Source organism: Calonectris borealis, chromosome 4, assembly GCF_964195595.1.
Source record: "Calonectris borealis chromosome 4, bCalBor7.hap1.2, whole genome shotgun sequence".
Lineage (NCBI taxonomy): Eukaryota > Metazoa > Chordata > Aves > Procellariiformes > Procellariidae > Calonectris > Calonectris borealis.
In genome coordinates this window covers 23,410,285-23,430,847 of record NC_134315.1, presented here as the reverse complement: position 1 = coordinate 23,430,847, position 20,563 = coordinate 23,410,285, and the positions used below count along the sequence as shown (strand labels likewise).

General features: G+C 36.2%; 1 protein-coding gene across 3 annotated transcripts in view; it reads right to left on the bottom strand.

Moving 5' to 3' along the window:
• Positions 1–8,530: 8,530 nt before the first annotated feature.
• PCDH7 (protocadherin 7) overlaps positions 8,531–20,563 on the bottom strand; it is a 286,126-nt gene continuing 274,093 nt past the window's right edge. For all 3 annotated transcript variants that reach the window (XM_075148893.1, XM_075148894.1, XM_075148895.1), the window contains one exon: positions 8,531–12,889. In XM_075148893.1, the coding sequence (XP_075004994.1) occupies positions 12,510–12,889 (380 nt within the window). In that variant the 3' untranslated portion in view covers positions 8,531–12,509. The remainder of the gene's footprint in view (positions 12,890–20,563) is intronic.

The window sequence follows — 20,563 nt, the reverse complement described above, 5'->3', positions numbered from 1 at the left end:
TATTGAGAGCAAGAGGGTAAATGTTCTGTAATGACTTTAAGGTCAGCAAGCAAAAGCAGAAGTTTCTGGAAAAGTTTGAGGGGAAAAAACTAACAAAAATCTGTCAAAGGAAGATTGCTTTCCTTTGCCTATTGGACAAAGGTATATTTTGCCAATGTAATGGGGTACCAATGGTATATATCAATAAACAATAAAATAATATACAAGTATAGTTTACAATTGCAATAAAATCATTCATTCAGGCAGATCCTTTGTGACTCTGAAATAATCACAAGGTAGTTTTAAGAGACTTCTTTTTCAAGAAGAAAGGTTTGAGAGATTTTACATTTCTAGCATTCCAATCAAGGCTTTATTAGAGTGCACTAGAATCTGGTATGTCTAGCAAGGAAGAGAATTTATAAGAAAAAAATTTAAAAAAACCAAAGAAGGCTGGCTGGGTTTCCCTCCTTCCTTGTAATTTGAGTATACTGGGACAAGCTCTGTTCAGATTTGTCCCTGTGCAGATTAATTCCGGTTATATGGGTAAATTGAAAGCAGAATTTGAGTAGTTATTCTTCAATGTGTATATTCTGTTGTAGTGATCCAGAGGCAAGATTTTATTTCTATGACTGAGAGATGGTACAGCTTTCTCTGGAGTAGGGCATGAAAACTTTTATAACTTCTCACTTCTTCTATTAACAGCCTTTTCCTTCTAAAGGATTTCAGTAAGAATTTGAGCTATTCACAAATGAGTAGCAGGTAGATTCAAGGATTACAAATAAAGGTCTTCCAGCATACCTGATTCCTTTTCCTTTCCACAGTTGTAGTGTGAAAGCAAAGGATAGAAACTGTAAGAGTCTGCAAAGACTGCTATGTTTCTGTCTGCAGAGAGGCAGAGGTCTCTCATCATCACTGAGGCATGATATCTGATCCTAGCTTTTTCTACAGTAAATTGGTACTCTTACAAAGGTGATAATACATCTTTGGTGTTGGAGTATGTCTCCTCCATGTCAGACTGTATGTTTTAAGTTGCTCAGGTTTTAAGAGTTAAAATAGGTTCTCCTGTCTAATCTTTTGCAGAGTGTACCGCAGGCCAGAGCCCTGCACCATGCATTGCAAACAGACCTTTTATCAAGCCATATGAAGATACAGGTACTAGTTCTAAATGATTTGAGTAAGGTACCAGTCACATATCAGATAACTTGGTTACCATCTCTGCACAGTGCTGCTTTGTTTACAGTGGCAATATCCTTTGAGGGAGAAGGGAGTCTGCTTACATCCATGCTGAGAAAAATACCAGAACTTGTCTCTCAATAGATATTGCAGATTTGGCACTTAATGACATTATTGATGATAGTACAACAAACTTCAAACACTGAGAGAGTTGGGGGACCTGGTTGGGGGAAAAAAGCCTTTTTCTTTTCGTCCTTAAGGTAAACTTCAGTAGTAGTTTTCTTGTAGCACTAGTGGCAACAATGTTTTGGAAAAACAATAAAAAACAAGAATAAGGTCATATTTCTCTCCTTTTGAGAGCTAAGTATTAATTCACTTTGGTCACTTAAATAACTGCATTTCTTTCCTTATAACCTTCCAGCTATGTAGTCATTTAAGCCTAATCAAATTGTCCGGTTTCTCAACTTTGACCAGAATGCACTTTGCTTAAGGCTTATGTGAGTTTGTGTAAATGCTAAATTTTTATTTATTTATATATTTATTTATTTTAAAGTTAAACATATGTAATTCCCAGGTCTTTAACTTGTGCTGCTGCATGGGATGTAGGGAGTAGTTTGTTTTGTAAGCCAGATCTGGAGTTTGAAGAGGTTGCAGTACCATTGCTGCCAAAGGATGATTTTTACATAGTGAGGAACTCCTCTGGTATTCTGAGTAATTCTTAAAAGAATATTAGTGTAAATGAAACTAATGTATCTGCACATTTTAATCTTGCATTTTCCTGTCATGTTAGAGCATGATTTTTAAAAACTGCTGCATGACCTTAAGCTCTTTAAACTAAAATAATACTAACTTGTATTAAGTGAAATATTTGTTAGGCACATTAGCTTCATGAGTATCAATTTAGTTTTTTAATTTAATTTTAAAGAGAAATAGTATGAAATTAAATTATCAGTATATTGCAGATTAACCTGCAATGATCCTAATGACTCCAAAATGAAGTCTTATTAATATACAATTGCTTTCTCCAATGGAATGTGAAGGTGAAGAAGCACTGTTTTTTAATTTCTTTGGAGAAAAAATAATTGTGTCTTTTCATTGTTATCAGAGGATATAGCAGAAGTTCTAATTACATCACTGATGCTAAAAGTTGTGGCTAGAAGAGTCGATAAAACAGACATCTCCAAATATTCCAAAGACCACAAACATCATCTGGTGAGAACTCACATATTACTGAATTCTTCAAGTATTTTCTACTATCCTCTGTTTTGTACTTGTGTTCAAAAAACTTAAAGTTTGAAATAACACAAACCCTTGGAAACTTGTTTGCAAATGCTTTTGGTTTGTTTTGCCACACATTTTTGTCTGTATGAATCTCCACAATCAGGAGTGCACAACAAGATAAATGCCTGTCACTGATTTCAGCAGGAGTTAAATGCATAATTATCTTTAAAAACCATGCAATGGGCTGTTCACATGTCCGAATAAACCCAGTAACAGTCTGTTCTAGTGCTTATAACCTACATAATTCTGTGAGTCCAGTTATGTGTTTCCTGAGGCACAGAGTTTTGGAGTTTAATTGGTAAGTTTATTGCAATTTGGAGAAAAAAAAATCTAACTTTTTTTTTCCTTTTTTTAAATTTTCCACTGAAAGTTTTCTCAGCGGAAGACTTGCAGCTGACGATTTCGAAGGAGTAATTGTGGTTAGGCATAGATTATTTTTCATCAGTCTCTCCGGGAAACAGTATCAAAAGAATTGAGTATCAATAAGAACTTCCTGAAGCAAAGCTTTTTACTATGTTCGTTAACAAAATAGTGGTGTTGAGAGCTGGTTTTTTTGTGAGTTTTTCTATTTGTGTATGTGTGTTTGGTTTGGGTATTTTTAGAGCGAGAAAGAGACTTTCAATTCAGTGTTCTGCTTCCAGTATTTGTTAATGTGTCTATTTAGGTAAGAGAGCAGGAGAAACAAACAGATATGTCTTTTACTTATGTTATTCTTGACTTATGTCATTCATAAAAAGTATCAATCTAGAAATCTTCTAGTTTTTTATTTTATTCTCTGTGTGAGCCAGATTCATGAGGTGCATCCCCAAAATCTATCTCCTCTGACAATAAATTGAGCAGTTTGATGCACTGTGAGAAAACACACCATCTTCCATATATCTTGAACCTATTGCTTGATAATTTCATATGATCCTTCATAGCCCATTTATTAAGGGAAACTGATTGCTTTCCCCACTTCTCTTCATGCCATTCATGACTTTATATGGACCGCTGTCAAACCTCTCGGTTCTCTTCTCTAGGCTGAAGAGTCCTATCTTATTTATTCTATAACTTTGATCACTGTCGTGGTTTAACCTGGCAGGCAGCCAAATACCACACAGCCGCTTGCTCACCCCCCTCTTCCCCCCCCCCCCCCCCAGTGGGACGGGGAGAGAATCGGAAGGGTAAGAATGAGAAAAACTCAGGGGTTGAGATAAAGACAGTTTAATAGAACAGAAAAGGGAAAAATAATAATGATAATGATAGAATATACAAAATGAGTGATGTACAAGGCAATTGCTCACCATCCGCACTGACCAATAACCAAGTAGCAATCGCTACTTCCTGGAACACGCCTACCATTTATATATTGAGCATGATGTCACATGGTATGGAATACCCCATTGGCCAGCTGGGCCAGCTGTCCTGGCTGTGCTCCCTCCTCCCAGCCTCTGCATTTGGTAGAACATGGAAGCTGTCCTTGACAGGGCACTTAGCAAGAACTGAAAACATCAGTGTGTTATCAACATTCTTCTCATACTAAATCCAAAACACAGCACTAGGAAGAAATTTAACTCTACCCCAGCCGAAACCAGGACAATCACCCTACTCAGCATCTCTTCTAGCATTTATATCCTTTTTAATATAGAGGGGTGGAGGTCAGAACTGTGCAAAATATTCATGATGAACCTGCATCTTGATTTTAGCAGCAGAATCTATTCTGTTTGATAATCCTTCCTTAATTCTAAGCCTTCATTCTTTTTTTTTTTTTTTTTCTGAGTGCCACTGAACAGTAAACTTCTGGAAGCTTCAGATCCCATCACTGTGTAAGGAAAGACAAGAGGTATTATTTTTGAGTGTTGCTAAATTTATTTCATCTGCAGTCACTCAGTACAGAAGAATTATTCTGTAACTCTCAGACATGACTTTCTCAGTCCATGACTAACCAAACTCTCACCTTTCTTTATTTCTTTCTAAATGCTTATTTTGACTATCTGGGTTTTCTTTGGAACTGAAAAGTGGCATTTAATTTTTGTATTAACACGTAATAATGTATCTAGCCAATACATCATAGCACCTCATGGGAGTTATAGTTTGAATGTCTTGTTCTCCAGGCGGCACTTTTACATCATTTCCCTCAATCGATTCTATGCCCTCTTAAATGAGCACATCACGTTAGCTGTATCATTAATTAGCTGTTATCATTGTATTGATGACACATAAACACAATCAGAATATTCAACAGGGACATCCAAATTGATTGGAAACAAGCTTAACTTACCAGGACTGGGCAAAAGATGATTCCTTCTTTCTTGTATATATGAAATACTCTTAACTGTACTTCAGAGGGACCTGGGGCATTTGTACATTTTTCTTTCATCTCTACATAAAGCACAGATTAGAGCAAGAAGAAATGCACTGCTTGTTATTATCGGGTTGTATGCAGCATGTAGTTTGTTCTTTATCACACACAGCAACTTTTCAATCCTCTCTGGAATTCTGGAATTTAGGATTTTTTTTTTTTTTTAAATCAGCATAGCACCAGATTATTCTAAATTCAAGGCATACTTCTTGTTCTACTACCTATAAGGACCCTTTTAATATTCAAACTCATATTTAGAGTTATGTGTGAGGGAGTCTACCATGATTTCATGCTCCTAAAGATAAGGGTGGCAACATGACGCCTGCCAGATGGTCAGAGGTCAGACTGAAAAAGAATATGAAATCACCTATTGTTCCAGGTCTCTCTTCTAGTTTGGAACAAGGCGGGCAAAAGCTAAGTAGGTGCCAAGCTGATTCCAGGAACTGTCAGCAAAAGGAGACGAACTAAGATTAAAAAAAATGCTCTGACTTCTGTTCTAGCAACTTATGTGAGGTAGGAAGCTAGAGAGAAACTGAAGCAAGTTTGGTAGTTACCCTGTTTTCTAACTCTGTGATCACCATACCCTGCCACATTAAGTGATAGCCACTAACATGTATTTTGTTCTGTCTTACTAAACCTTGAAAAAGATATAGGACCTCATGCTGAAGGTCCCTGTTGTCCAGTATTCTGTCTCTCTGACATTGGCTAATGACAGAAGTAGACAATTTTCTGGAATCTTGAAGAGGATCTTAAAATCTGCTTCAAAAGCCGGAGGTGAGATGTGTGTGTGTATATATACATACACACACACACACACACACTCACTCTCTTAACTGGTATTAGGTCTCCATTTGTAAATTTTTTTTTTTAATCCTCCTTTCTCTTTTTTGCTTATGAAATTTTCAGCCTCTTCTGTTTTAATCAGACCTAAATAGTAAATCATCAGTGTGTGCAGCAATTTGTGGGTCTTTTCAGACCAATAGGATCCCTTTCATGTTATTCTGATTTCTTCACTTCTACTTGTCTTATCAAATATATATTCAACTAACTTAGAGCAGACTACTACCACCATAATCTTGCTTCAGTTAGAATCATGTTTATTTTCTGGAATCATGTAATACAGTTACTATGTAAGAAGAAAAAGTGTCAAGAAGATGGTTTACCCCAACTAGACTTAGTACAAGTTATAAAAACTGCAAGTTCTTTTGGAAGAAGTGGAGGTGTAGACTTGTGTGGGGAAAAGATAGACTCCAGTATTAGAGATTCCATTCTGTGGGGATTTTCTGTAGGTGCTGGAAATCCATGAGAAGTAGGTAATAAAAAGAGACAGCAATTTTTTCCTCTTGTTCTAGTCTTTCCTTCCATCTCTGATTCTCCACAGGATTGGGAAAAACTTAGCGACTCATTCTTATTTAAGTTTCTTTCTCCATGACACTGAGTTTGCTGAGTGTAAAATTTACCAAAGGAGGAGTAAACATGATATACTAAACCTGCTTTTATGCTACTTTGTTCCCTCTGCAATATTCTGGAAAACAGTGATAGCTGAAAGGTCTAGATTTGTTTTCTTTTTTTTTTTTTTTTTTTTTAATTCATGATTATATATATAGTGTAAACATGAAGAAGTTGGTTGCATGGCTGAAAATAGAATAGAAATATGAAAATTACATCTTGACTATCTTGGTCTTTCCAAACCTGCCTTCTCCGACAGTGAATGCTGTAGAAGCCTACTGAAATTTGCTTTAGTAAGCTTACAAAGAAGGAATACTAAGATATAAATATTTTTAACCATTGATTAAATCTTTAAAAACACCACCTTAAATAGAATCACATGCCTTATAATTAGCAAGAATCCTTTCTTAGAAATTACAGTACCATACTGTAGGTAGCTACAAATTATGCATTAACATCTCCCTATTTTAGGATCCTTAAATCAGTTTGAAAGTCCTAAAGGAATTTCTTTCTAACACTTCTGTGCCAATTACATTATACTTATTTGCTGTTCTTTGTTCCCTCTTCTCCCAGAAGCTATTCCGTATCACTACAGAATAGGTATTTTGCATTTTTTTTTCCTGGTTTCTTGGTAAGTATATCTAAGTCTTTAAACCAGCCATATTGCTTTAGAAGAAATGGCTGTATGAACTGACTGACTGGAATCCTATCATTTTACTAAGCAATATACTAAATATTCTTTTCTAACACTGGTGTTGCTTTCTTATTTTGCATAGGCTAGAAGATTTGCACATTTATGAACTATTAAGCATCTTCCATACACTCCCCCTCAGGAGGCTCAATAAAGACATGAAATTATTTCTGCTTAGGTCACGTTTATTAATTTCAGTCTCTGCATAAGATTTACATATTACTGCAGCGCAGGAGGGAGAAATGAAGCCAGGGTTAAAGGGGAGCATAAATTGTTAACTTTCGCCAGTTCATATTATCCTCTCTTAGCACTCTCTGTGGTTCAGGAAATTTATTTTATCTTCCTGTAATCACCTTCCAGGATGCAGTTGGTAAACAAGAAGAATGCAGATAAAAGACAAAATAAACAAACATAAGGTCATGCCTTGCATACTACATCTAGTATAAAATAAACATGAAAGCTTGATTGAAGTTACTCATTAAAATACTGCTACTGCTGAAAGAGGTTGAGGGGTAGCTCATTTGAGTGTGACGTGGGAGATCTGGGGTCAGTTGGTGGACTGAATACTTGCCATAGGCATGCAGATTCAGACCTCTGCTTATGGAAGGAAGAATCTTCCTTGACGCCTTCATTAGAGAAGACCAGGTAATGTTAACTGAAAGCACAGTCAGAGAAAGAAATTTGCAATGTAATGTTTATTAAAAAAAAATATCAAAGCCTAATCTGTAACTAAGGTAAAAAGATAGAAACAGCACTTTCTGTGGTGTTTAGTGGGAAATTGTACACAATGATTTGCAAGGTCTCTATAGCAATACTGTATTTTGTAGAAAAAAACAGCAAGGAGAGTGAGTTTTAACCTTTGATCCCTCTCCCCACAAACATATTTTTCACATATTACAACTGATGCAAATCCCAACTTAATGGCTGTTTTGAACCTGCTTTTTTAAAACAAACAAACAAAAAAGCAGTGTGTGATCCACATAGCTAAGGAATAAACTCTTTCTGCTTCTTAGATGTTCCTTCTTGAGGAGGGTTTGCTCTTGATCTGTAGTTATGCCAAGATGGATAATTTGATTCACAGCTAGAAAGAACTGGAGGTTTTTATTTCACATTTTGCTCTGAAATGCTGCATTAATTGTGTTGTTCTTTTCAGCACAGATGCTTCACTGACATTTTAGGATTTCTAAATTCTAATATTTCCAAACTTCTTGGAAAAAATAACAACCTTGCTGATAATTAGAAAATCGCCATTCCATAATGGAAATACCTGAGCTTTTACTTAAGACTTGTTATTATCCCTAATATGAAGGTTTTAAACATCCCTTAATAAGAAGCCCTTTTGAACAGTAATCGGAAACAACTGCTATCATTACAAGTACTTTATTTCTACTGAGAAAATAGCTGTATGCTGTCCTGAGTGACAATAACCTCTACTGAATTTCACTCTGTAGACAGATAAAACCTCAGCTACATCAGCAGCTGAAGATGTGGCCAGTTACAAAGACAGTTTAATCTTTGCCATGCAAAATATAGGTTAAATATGCAAACTAGTATGTGATTTAATCCAGTAAAAGTAGAATAGACTGTCACAGAAAGTACAATGGCAAATGGGCGACCAGTTGAACATGTTATATTTTAATTTGCAGAGACAAAAATGACAAGCAATTTATTTACATAAAACTGTACAAAAGCAAATTAAATTATGTAAATATTTCATAAATAGAGGTGGACTAGCATTTAATACATTTTGCCATGTTTAGCATAGTTGCGTGCATAGTGACTCATAATAAACAATGATAAATTGTTCTCTGCTTCACTATCAACATCCAAGTTGCAGAACAATAATCAATGATTAATATTACAAACAGATCGTACCACACTGAATGCAAGTGCTTTAAAATTTAGGAAAAAGTCGTCTGAAAGCATACCCCAGGTAGCTGGTGAATGTTGTCTTCTTCCTTGTGTTTATGGTCTTCAGTCAGTAATACAGCTTAACTGATGGACTTTCATTTCTATTGCTATTTCATCTGGTTCATTCCTTAAGGAAACACTGTATATTTATCACCAATGAAACAAAAGGAAAAATATTTCGTCTTTCAAGTTCCTTACAAGTGTTTGGTGATGATTTATGGCAAGGTCTTTATCCGTATTCTTTGTTTTCCTGCTTGACAACTTCCTAGGGTAGCCTTTCAGCCAATCATTTCAATCCCATTTAAGTTCTCCCCCACATAAAAATAATGTTTAACTTTTTTTCCTGAAACTCAGGCAGCAGGCCAGTCAGAAACCATATTGAATAAACATAGTGGATCTGAGATCCAGAATGAGCATTAGATTTTAGACTAAAGCTATTGAATTTCCTAATACATATAAAGTTATATATTAACGCATCAATCTATAAAGGTGCCCTAATGTAAAATACATGCAAAGCTCATTTGAGTTTCCCATGGAAGGAAATAAAAGGATGATTTCTACACTGTACAACTGAAATGTGATGGCGGCTAAAAGAAATTAAAAAAAAAAATTGTGTCAATTTTCCTGGCAACATGAACTGGTGACACCTTGCTAAATAACTATAATATAGACTGATCATAGTTTTCCAGGCAGAAGAATTAAAAACAAATGAAAACAACCCCAAACCCCACACAAATAGTAATAAAAAAAAATCCTCAAGACCTACGTAAACCACAGCCTTGTGTTAATAATGCTTAAGACTGGTCCATTAACTGAGTTTGGCAAAAGGCTTGTTTTTAAATATATTATTTATAATTTCTCAGAAAATAAACACAGGTAAATATACAGGTTCAAAAAAGTTGGGAATAGCCCCTTATCCCTCAGTGTCCAAACCCAACTACCACTTTACCATAATAATAGGTATAAAAGGCACAGTTGCATATTTCGCATTCACCCTAATTATTTTTTACAGTTTTATTTGTTTATTTTTATACAAAAGCACTCTATTTATGGAGTGGCACCAGATTTAACCTATTTCAAATAAAGAGGAAAAATACAAACACAAAATATATTTGTGTGTCATGCCAGGTCAGAAGAGTAATCAGCATATTAATAGTGGCTAGTTCCACTAGAATTACTGTGAATACTTACAGTAGATAGAATTTATAAAAAATTCTTTCACACCCATTTTAGATCTAAGGAGATGCACACAAGTAAAGTATTTAATGACTGTCTTATGTGGTGCAAAAATTGGTGAGTGACTGCTGATCCATTTAATCTGAAGGTCTTCTATGACCTGTACTATTAGCCTTGTAGAAAAAGGGTCTAAGAATATATGGAACCAAGTTACCTAATCTTTTTTTGTGTATGTAATATTAAATAAAATCTTATTAAAGGAAATTCTTTTGAAAATTTGTGTTATGCAATTGTGTATTCTGTTGAAACGTGCAAGAAAAATGTGTGTACATTACATCATAAGCATTTTTAGAAGCATTTTTAAACAGGTACTTACAGATTATACAAAGCAGTAACTGCTGTATGCAGTCTCATAACAAAGTACTAGTTTGCATCTCTCCATATTACTTAAATAATTAAACATAAAAATGTTTGATCATTATTAATCTTTGATTTTAATATTTTCTTTCTAAAATGCGCTCATTCATCATAACTGCTATACACAAACTAATGTTACTTGAAGAAAATAAACTTGAGAGAGGAGAATGAAATGGCCAATAATGGCACATCCCACTATATGGAGAAGTGAATTCAAAAGATAAATGTGATGAGTTGTACTGATTTACCAACCTCTACTTTAGGCTGTTTAAGGTTATTTCTATGCAATTCTTCAAAGCAAGAAACTACCCAAAGCTACATTGTGACTACAGTATACTAGAGAGCCATCTAGCCATGCCTTAACGCCAGGTTCAACAGCCAGGAATTTGAATGCTTTCCCCCTCCTCGTGCTGTCCTTGCTGTGTTGTTCGATTGTCACTTTTGTCTGAATGTCTGAGCTCAGTCTGTCATTATTACTACTGCATCAGCTACAAAGCAACTGGTTGAAGTTCTGCACATTTTTTTGCTTTTATTGCACAAAAACCTCTTTCATTTCCTCTTGCTTTCAAGAAGCGCTCACCATGAGTATCGTTACAGCCCAGAGCTCTTGCATATCATGGTAGCTTGGACTCCTTTTGACTCAACCTACTAGGGGAGTATCATACCAGTGTTTATCAGAGCATTTTCTACCTAGCCTAAATGTTCCGAGTCTTGACATCATTTAGTATTGCACTTCTCCTGGTTTTCATGTGCTTGCGTTTCAAGAAAACGTTCATTATATCTTTGACATAATTGAAGCAATTGGTAATCTGCACCACTGATGACAAAAGACTTAGCAATCATTCCCTGCACTCTCAAAAGAAGGTTTTGTATTTGACTTGTAGTATTCTCTTGTCACTGCATCATCCCATTGTCTACCCTTTCCATCCCACCGAGCATTCTCATTAACACAGCCTTCTATTACTACTATTAGTTTTTAATTTTGATGTTAAAAATTCCCTGGAACAGGCATATGCAGCATATCACATGTAGCATCTGCTGCAACATATCACGTCATTACAAAAAAAAACCATATCAGTTCCTTTGTGCATTCAACTGAACCGCACTGGAAAAAAAAAATTATGTCATCTGGGCTTGTGAACTGTGCTGCTGTGCAAAATGTAACTGAAGGTATGTTATGAGTACGTGTGTGTATTTGCAAATATATTAGTTTTCTAAGCCAAGCCCCATTACTTAGCAGTTCCCCTGATCCATTGTGTGATCTTTGGCCTTTTTGTTATTACGATCTTCCCAGCTAGATGTTAGTCTTGCCCAAAATAATGATTTCAACAGTTTATCATTGCTATCCTACAGTATATGTGTTACTAATTGTGTTTATGTTGAAGTAACCATTACAGAGAACAAGAGAGTAGGAGAGAAAGAGACACAGCAAGAACACGTTTGTTCTATGGATAAAACAGAACCAGAGTTCATGAATCATAGGAAAGTATGCCATGTTTTTGATGGCAGTCTCAGGCTGAACATATTTCTGTTGCTTCCAGCCTCAGATGTGAGGTGAGAATATTAAAGCTGTGGTCTTCACAAAGTGCCTATTAATTATTATTCCTTTATATTTATCTCTATGTCTGTACGGTTTCTGAAGGATTGTCCCTGGTGGGGATCAGCAATATTCAGATGATATGTTTTGAATACATTTTCCCTGACCTGTTATCCTCAACAAGCCAGATGACAATCAAACAAAATGAGTGGCTTAACTCATGCTTCTGCAGAGGGGGAACAACAGTGTATCGTGTTCTTTTTAATCAAGCTTGTTACTATGGGAAGAATTTGCAACCATAGATTTAGGAAAATAAAAATCAGTGAGGGGGAATTAGACATGCAAGTAACAATGTTTTCTACATTGTACAGTATAGTCAGGCAGAGAGTATAATTAAATGCCTGCTATGGAGGCAGAAGTGGCAGGCAGATGTTTTGTCTCTTTGGTGGCCCCCTCTTTTTTGTTTCTTATTTTTCGTTAAAATTGTTTCAATTTTAAGATTTTTGCCCCCCTTTTTTTTATAATATGAAAGAACTTTGTTGCTGCTTTTTAGCCTACAGGTAAACTTCTCTTCTAGTTAGAGTATTGACAGGAGATGGCTTGTATTCCCCTGTCTGTGTAAGGGGGATATCCTCTGGATTGCCTTCTTCATTTTTGCTGAAACTAGCTGCGCTGAAGGTCTCATAGGATGAGGTCAACTTTTTGTTAAGGAGGTTTCTGTTGCGATCACCCATGAGGGAGGCTTCTCCATTGGCCAGCTTTTCCTGACTGCCCCGTTCATCGACAGGCATGAAAGTGGAGAGTTTTGGCTGGCTCTTCTGCTTTCTTTCAGGAGAAGTGCGAACTGGCATCCAGCAGGAGTCCGAGTGGCCATATTCATCACACTCTCGGGTACACTTCCCTGTCAGGGCTACATCTGGTAGAGGCCTTGAATCTGAAAGTAAAATAGAATTGTCTTTACAAATGAATAATATTGCAATGACTTCCAGTGGAACTGAGAATCCTTAAATTCACAAAAGGTATTTTTAAAGGTCTTGGTAAGAGTGTTGCAGTAAGTTCCTCAGTAATAGTTTTTTTACATTGCATGTGCCCATAGACAACAAGCATATCTGTACAGTTATCCTCAGCCTCAAGAATTGAAACATAACACCATTAAGCCATGTCCCGTGCTTGCAAATCAATCTCAAAAGCATTTGGCATTAGGTACTGAATGAATTTTGATGACTAAAAGGGCCAACCACTGCCAATTTTCTTGAAATTATTAAAAATACCTTTTTTTGAATTTTTTTTTAAAGAATGCTTTGAATTTATGTGAAAAGAACCTGAGGCCCTGCACCCTGCAAATACTTATGAACGTGCTTAATGCCCTGCGAGTGAGTAGCTCTGTTATTGACAATTGGACTCAACTTGTACATAATGTAAACCTCTGCTTGTATTTCTGGGGATTGGACATTCATTATTGGTACACAATACATTACATAAATTGTACAATCAATAATTAGTAGTAGCATACAAAAACCCTGCTATTGGCTATAAACTTAATCTAACGTATGGATAAAGCTGTTCTGTGTGTTGTGTGTGCGTGTGGAGGGACAGGGAGAATCTGAGTGCTGCCTGAATAGATGCACTAATGTTTTATATGTGACTTCTGTTAGAAGGTGTCCTGTTCCAGATCATTGTGTCTAAGCTTTCTAGCTACTGTACTGGTAAGAGTTTTCACTGAAAGCTAGGAAAGTTCAGGGGACTGCAGGATTCACTCCTACCTGATAAAAGCACAAGTAGTTTTTAATATTTGTATTTTGATACTTGCATTACAACAGAATTAAAAAGCTACCTCAACTGTTTTAAGCACTGGGTAAGATTCTGAAACCTTGCTTTTATTTAGTTATACTGTACTTTATGGTCTACAAAAAATAACTGGAGCTGCCTACAAAGTAACAACATGATATTCAAGCAATTAAAGTTGACAAAGAACAAAAATCAACAAGTAAATTAATTTTTCCAGTTTATTTGATATGACTTTCATATGATATGACTTATTTGATGAAATTTTTAGGTTTCTTTTATAAAAAATCGATTATCTTAAAAAGGAGCAAGAAGCTTCAACATGGAAACACGGTCAGGTACTTCATATGGGCTGTGGCAACTTTCTAGCTTCCCACTACAACACACAAATTCATGTGAACAGTAATTTTACCAATAATAATCTACGCCTTATAAAATATCTTTCAAAGGCCTATTCAGCCTTCATTTTGTTAAGTCTATTTTGCCTATTTTTTCTTTGATTTTGGCTGCCAGATGACCTTCTCAAACAGTGACAATTCCAACTGTGAAATTTTTATAAATTCATAAAAAAGACCACTGCTGAGGTTAAAAAAAAAAAAAGCAACAAAAAAATCCTTTGCCTCTTCCAGAATAAACTGTTTTAATTTGAAATATTTACAACAGGTGCTTGTAGAGCAAGCATATTGCATTTCAGCATCTGTGAATTTAATCCTGATAGAATTGCAAAAGCTCTTGAAAGTCAGATTTATGTTCATCATGTCCTGAATTTTTACGGCATTTAAACATTCATTTAATTAGTAATTTGTTGCAGTATTGTAAAGAATATGCATATTACGTATTATTAACTGTTGTCAACATTTTTATAGAATCTACTGTCTGTATTCTGAATACTGTATAATATTTCATATTTCAATATGTCACTGATTTTAATGAGGAAAACAGCACTGATGTTTAGATAACTGAGTAACTCTGTAGCTGAGATGTGTAAGGCTGGGAGGAGAGAACTGAATGATTTCCCCCCCCACCCCCAGTTGTATTTTTAAGTCTCTTGCACTTAGACTCAGCCATGATTCCCACATTTTTTCAATGAAGAATGCAAAGACTATGGACAGTTATCAGCCTATCAATTTTCAGACGACTGTGTTCTGGAGATGTAGACAGAAGAATGGGACTGTAACAGGAAAATTCTCTATTTGTCAGCTAAATCTAGTATTGTTCTGGCACTCCCTAAAGTAAGAAGCATAATTAACTGCTGAGCTGCACCTGATGTGCTTTGATTTTTAACAGAAAAACCTTCTTCATATTTTTACAACAGGGCAAATCTCCTTCCCATCTAAATCTCAATAAACTCTTCAAACAGCACCTTATTTCTAAACAATGATCATTAAACATTATGCTTGCTACTAGTATTTCAGTTATTACTCTGGCAGAATATTAGCAAATGCTTAACAGGGCAATATATCTGACCTTTATTTAAAACATAGGAGTATGTGTTTATTGAAAAGGGTTTTGTTGTTGTTGTTGTTTGGGGTTTTTTTTCCAGATTGAAACAGTTAAAGTCTCATTATATCTGACCGTTTCTTTTTAGCGCAAACAAATCTTGAGCCAGCATTACTTGGGTTGATAAAAATCCTTGCCTTGTTAGTCGTCCTTGAATCATGCACTTGAAAATTTACCATTTTACTTTATAATGCATCCCCTATTCACTTCTGGACAAATATTAGAATTCCTTATTGTAAAGCATGAGGACTTGCTGTACAATTCACCCTCATAGTGCTGTTTTATGAAGCAACCATCTCTAAGTCAGCATGTGGCTGACTCACCCTGTTGGGTTATGTGATAAACTTCATCTTCACACCTACAAAAGAGCTCAGAGAGACACTGGCAGGATAATACTAGCCCAAATAATACCCTGACGGGTTACTCCCAAGCCCATCGCAGAGGCCATCAGCCTATCAAAGGTCCATCTGGCCAGGCCCAGAGGAGCACAGGGGAGTATAGTTGCAGATAGGAACCCAAATCAAGGACTCAGGAGGAACAACCACCTTGTCCAGGCCTCTCCCAGGGCTATCCTAGCAGAGCCATCAGCCCCATTGTCCCAGTGTGAAACCCATTACCATGAGCATCTGCGTTCACCTTTCTGTCTAACAGGGAGATGGCTGCCTAGGTATGTAGGACACATTATGAGATATGGGGGAAAAGCAGTTTGGGATAGCACAGGACTTACTATGCGATGTTTAGAGGAGGAACCAAAGGGAGGACAAGAGAGGATTTTAGGTTATTTAGGGAGGAACAAGAGTGGGAAAATAGAGAAATAAGGGGATAAAAGGGCCAGTCTCATGTAAATAGTTTTCTGGCTAATAAGTTTGTCTGGTTGTGCCCTGTGCCTGATCAGCACCATCTGCCCTATCTTCTTATTAAATTCCTTTCTAACATTTTCCTGGGCATGGGCTTTCTATTATGTGTGCATATGCATGTATACATATGTGTGTGTCCACTCTCACTAGTGGACTTCCATCCTGTCCAGCCAGAGAGAGGAGCAGAATGAGGCCACCAGTGCTGTGCTCATGTGAGCACTCTGTCTGATCTGTGTGGCCAACTGTGTATATATTTAGTGTATGTGTGTGCTCTCTGTGTGTGCCTACTGGGAATACATCTTCATCCTTGCTAGTGGCTGGACCTGGGGACATGGAGCAGCAGCAGCAGCCTCGCGGTGTGATATATTTTCCTCTAAAACACCCTTCAATTAGTATTTGGCACATACAGTTAATGTAGCCTTCTACTCCATTGGTTTCTTGCATCTGTTCTAAGAGCTTGAATCAGTACAGCATTTAAGCACACAGTTAATCTAACATGTTTTGAAACCTGTTGCATTTTAACTGCTCTTCTGTTTAAAAGATGGACATAACTTCAGCATTTGGTGCAGGGGGAAGCAGTGCAGGGAAGGAGGGAATATTTTGTGTGTGTGTTATATCAGAAGATGGTAAAACATCCAGTGCTGTCTGGTATTACCAGTACCTAAACTAGTCAGTTAAGGAAAACGTGGGTACTTTCTATACTCTGCAGTAGATAACAGAAATTTAACCTCAATTTTGAATAAACCACTACACTGCTTTAGCTACAAAGTAATTAATTGTATCTTTGTTAATTCCCTGAACAGATTGACCCTCTTTTGCAGAGTAGTGACTTTATGCTTCTCTTTTTACATTATCTAGCCCATGGACTTGTGAACAATCTCTGAATTTGGAGAGGAAAAAAAAAAGTTACTCTTGTCCTCTAGCATAATTTATATGCAAACACATCTATCTCTAAGTGTCATGCTTTTTTAAGTACTTCTCAGTTTAAAAGTTAAACACTTTAGTAGCGACCACATTGCTAGCTGACAAGCCTAATGGAATATGACAGAGCAAAGAATTTGTCAGCATAACTGGCAAATCATCAAGGAAGAGTACAACAGATTTCTACCACAGTTACATATCTGGAAACTGACTCAAATAAGTGCTTAAAATGCCAGTTATTAACAAACAAATTTTACCACAATGCTAATTAGTGAGAAAGTAAACCTGGAGGTATGATATTTCTTGTCATACAGAAATTTGTAGATGTGGGGTTAGGATTTAACTGTTTGTATATAGACCACTCAAATTTAAGCTTTTATTTGCATAAAATTACAATGGAAGATGTCATCTAAGTTATTTTCAAACATACCCTCTTATGGTGTCTCTACATCAGAACTAGGTATTGCTTGACTATTTACAAAGCCATTGTAAACCCACTCCCTAAAATGCAGATATTTAGACAAATTTTTAGGTATACATGTAAATGGAGACTTCAAAAGTGAATATTTATAAAGCAGATTTCACTTACAACTGCTCAGACTTCAACTTAAAAAAAATGGAGAACACTAATTTACAGGGTCTAACAATCTACTTCTCATTGCATCTGCTGTAAGCTTCCACCACCAATTTCCAAAGTTAGCTAATAACTATAATTTAAAAAAACAAAAAACAAAACAAAACACTTTTATTATTAATCCAACAAATCTTTAAACATTTATGGCTCATTTCTGAGACAGTGATAGCTAAAGTTTTCCATAAAACTTTGTATAAAAGCATGCAAATGAATGGAGTTATTTATATATGCTCATGTTTCTGCTGATTGTAGCTGACTGTTGCTTTAGGGCTAGAAGGATTGCTTGTTATCAAAAAAGGAAGGCACATACCACAGCAGAGTGGAGAGGGGAAATATGTTCTACATCCAGTTTAAAGCCAAAAAAATTAACAACCAAAATATTCCACTCAAGCAATTTTCCATTATTTTCTCTATTCCCATTCCTTACCAAAGAAGGTCAATATATTTCATCAAGTACTGAGAAAGTATTATGAACACAGTAGTCAAGAGGTACATGTTACAAGTTATGTGCTTTTTTGTACACATACATTGCAGAAATACAATCAGGGACGCATACTCACTCTGGCTCCGCTCTGCACATTTTTTAACAACCATTCTTGTACAATATATTTTATACAAACCCCGCATTATCAATTAGTCATGATATGGTCCTCACACTTACACTCTTTTGGAGAAAGATGCAAGAGCTTTTCATTTTCTCATCTTTTGTAAACCACACACGTAGCCTATGATATCAACAGACTTTAGATGTACTTAAGTAGTCAAAAGCTCTGTTCCTCTTGTCCCTGGAGATGGAAAACCCCCTGAAACAATAATGACACCCTATCTAGATACAGTAACTTGAACATTCCCTGTTCTGTGCCCAGAAAATATTCCTAGCTGTAGACCTTTTCTTGGAGGAGTACACAACCACAGTACCCATACAGTACTACAGCAGTGCAACAGTACTTCTGTAAACCACGCAGTTTGGTCCACAGGATCTGAGTAGTCATTGGCAGATGAGTTCTAAATAGTATCCATGACAAATCAATGACTACATGCAAATTTTGCTGCCTTTCCCTGTTGATGGGCCCATAACATCCCTGCATGGTTCCAGTTATTGAGGACCTGTAAAGAATGCCTGTGCATTAGTTCCAGACTACTGTGAGAAAAGAAAAAGGAATAGGAACTGTCATACAGTAATGATAGAGACTATGGTTTGGATGAGCCACTTTTTCATCCCACCTTTTCCTGCGCTCTGTACACAAATACACTATATTCAGAGGACCATCCAAAATTCAAGTGAAACACCAGTAATACTATGTAATTAAACAGGAGTCCATTTACATAGCTTTTATATTAAATGGTTGTCTGTTTTATGAGCTGTGTGATTGGCAACAAAATAGAGCTCTTAAAGCATAATAAGTATTGACTACATGATCAGAGAACAATAATGCAGAAAACAGCTGAGAGGGTACATATTGTAGAAAATCACTGTTGGGGGGGGGGGGCGAAAGCTAAGCTATAGTGATATACAGCTACAGCAGTACTGTCTTTGAAATTCCTACCTCCTAATTGCAGTAATTCAGGAACTGCACCCCAGTTAGTGCTGTGGCATATTCTGACATGCCAAGACACTATTAAAATACTTAAACATGTTTGAAGGCATCAGCAACTTCTTTCTCTGCACCTTAGGCTAAATACAGTTAAACAGCAATTGAACATATCTCAAGAAGCATTTAGTGCCCCAAGGCTTGGACTGCTGTCCTTCTGAATGTGGCATTATCATGTACTGCAGAGATAGTGCATGCCATCTCTAAAACAGTCTTACTGAATAAAGTCAAACACAAATCCACTGTTTGAGATATGCCAACTGCACTGAAGTAATGAATATATTAATTGCTTTTGGACTAGAATAATTTCATGTATATCATGCCCAATTCTGAAATTCTTTTCAGTGCTTGAGAAAATATTTCAGAATACAGAAAGGCTTACATGTACATTGATTGAATGATTAATACTGTGTGAGGAGGTATGACAGAAGGATATAAAATAATGAATTCTGAACCTTTTTATTCTTTTGTTATGCAAGGAAAATGGAACATAGAACAAAAGTGAGAATTTTCAATAATTTACTTGAAAAATGGTAAAATAAAAGTATCCTTTAAACAATTCCTAAGAAAAGCAAGACTCACTGCTGTAGTGTGTCAAAAGTCCAAGTACTTAGCTGGTTTCAAGAGAGACCAGAGTGGAATTTTCAATGCAAACATGAGATGCTATATAGTCCTCTAACACTAAAACTAATAAAAATAAAACAAACAAATAAAGCAATACCATAAGAAAAGAGAAACAGGTAACTGATTCTTTAACATTTGGAAAAATGCTCATGCTAGATGAATGAAAGTGAGTTAACCAGAAGAGAATGCAGCTGAGGGAGAAAACAGCACTTTTTGTGTACCTTAAAGGCTATAGTAAAGCAAGAGTGGGAACAATCTGTTTTGCATACCCATAGTGGAAAGGACCAAAAGTAATGGCTTGATCGCAACGATGACGAATCAGGTTAGAAATCAGAAAAAATCTCTGAGGATAAATGTAGTGATGGAAGGTTACAGAGTCTCCACCACTGGGAGGGTTTTATGAATGTCTAGAAAAACTTCTCCCAAGGGTAACATAAACATAAGATAATCCTACCTTGGGAAAGCAAGGATGCACTAAATGACCTCTAAAGGTTCCCTTCAGCTCTGCAATTCTGTTCATATGATTACTAACATTTATGTACTTTGACCTCAGTCCAATCCTTAACTGTTTCTGGGTTAAGATTCTTGACTTATTCAGTAATAAATCAACCTTAGAAGTTGGGCTTAGGTTCAGCTAAAAGTTCATTTTAGAATGATAACCTCCTGAAAATTTTATGTTAATAGAATTACAAACA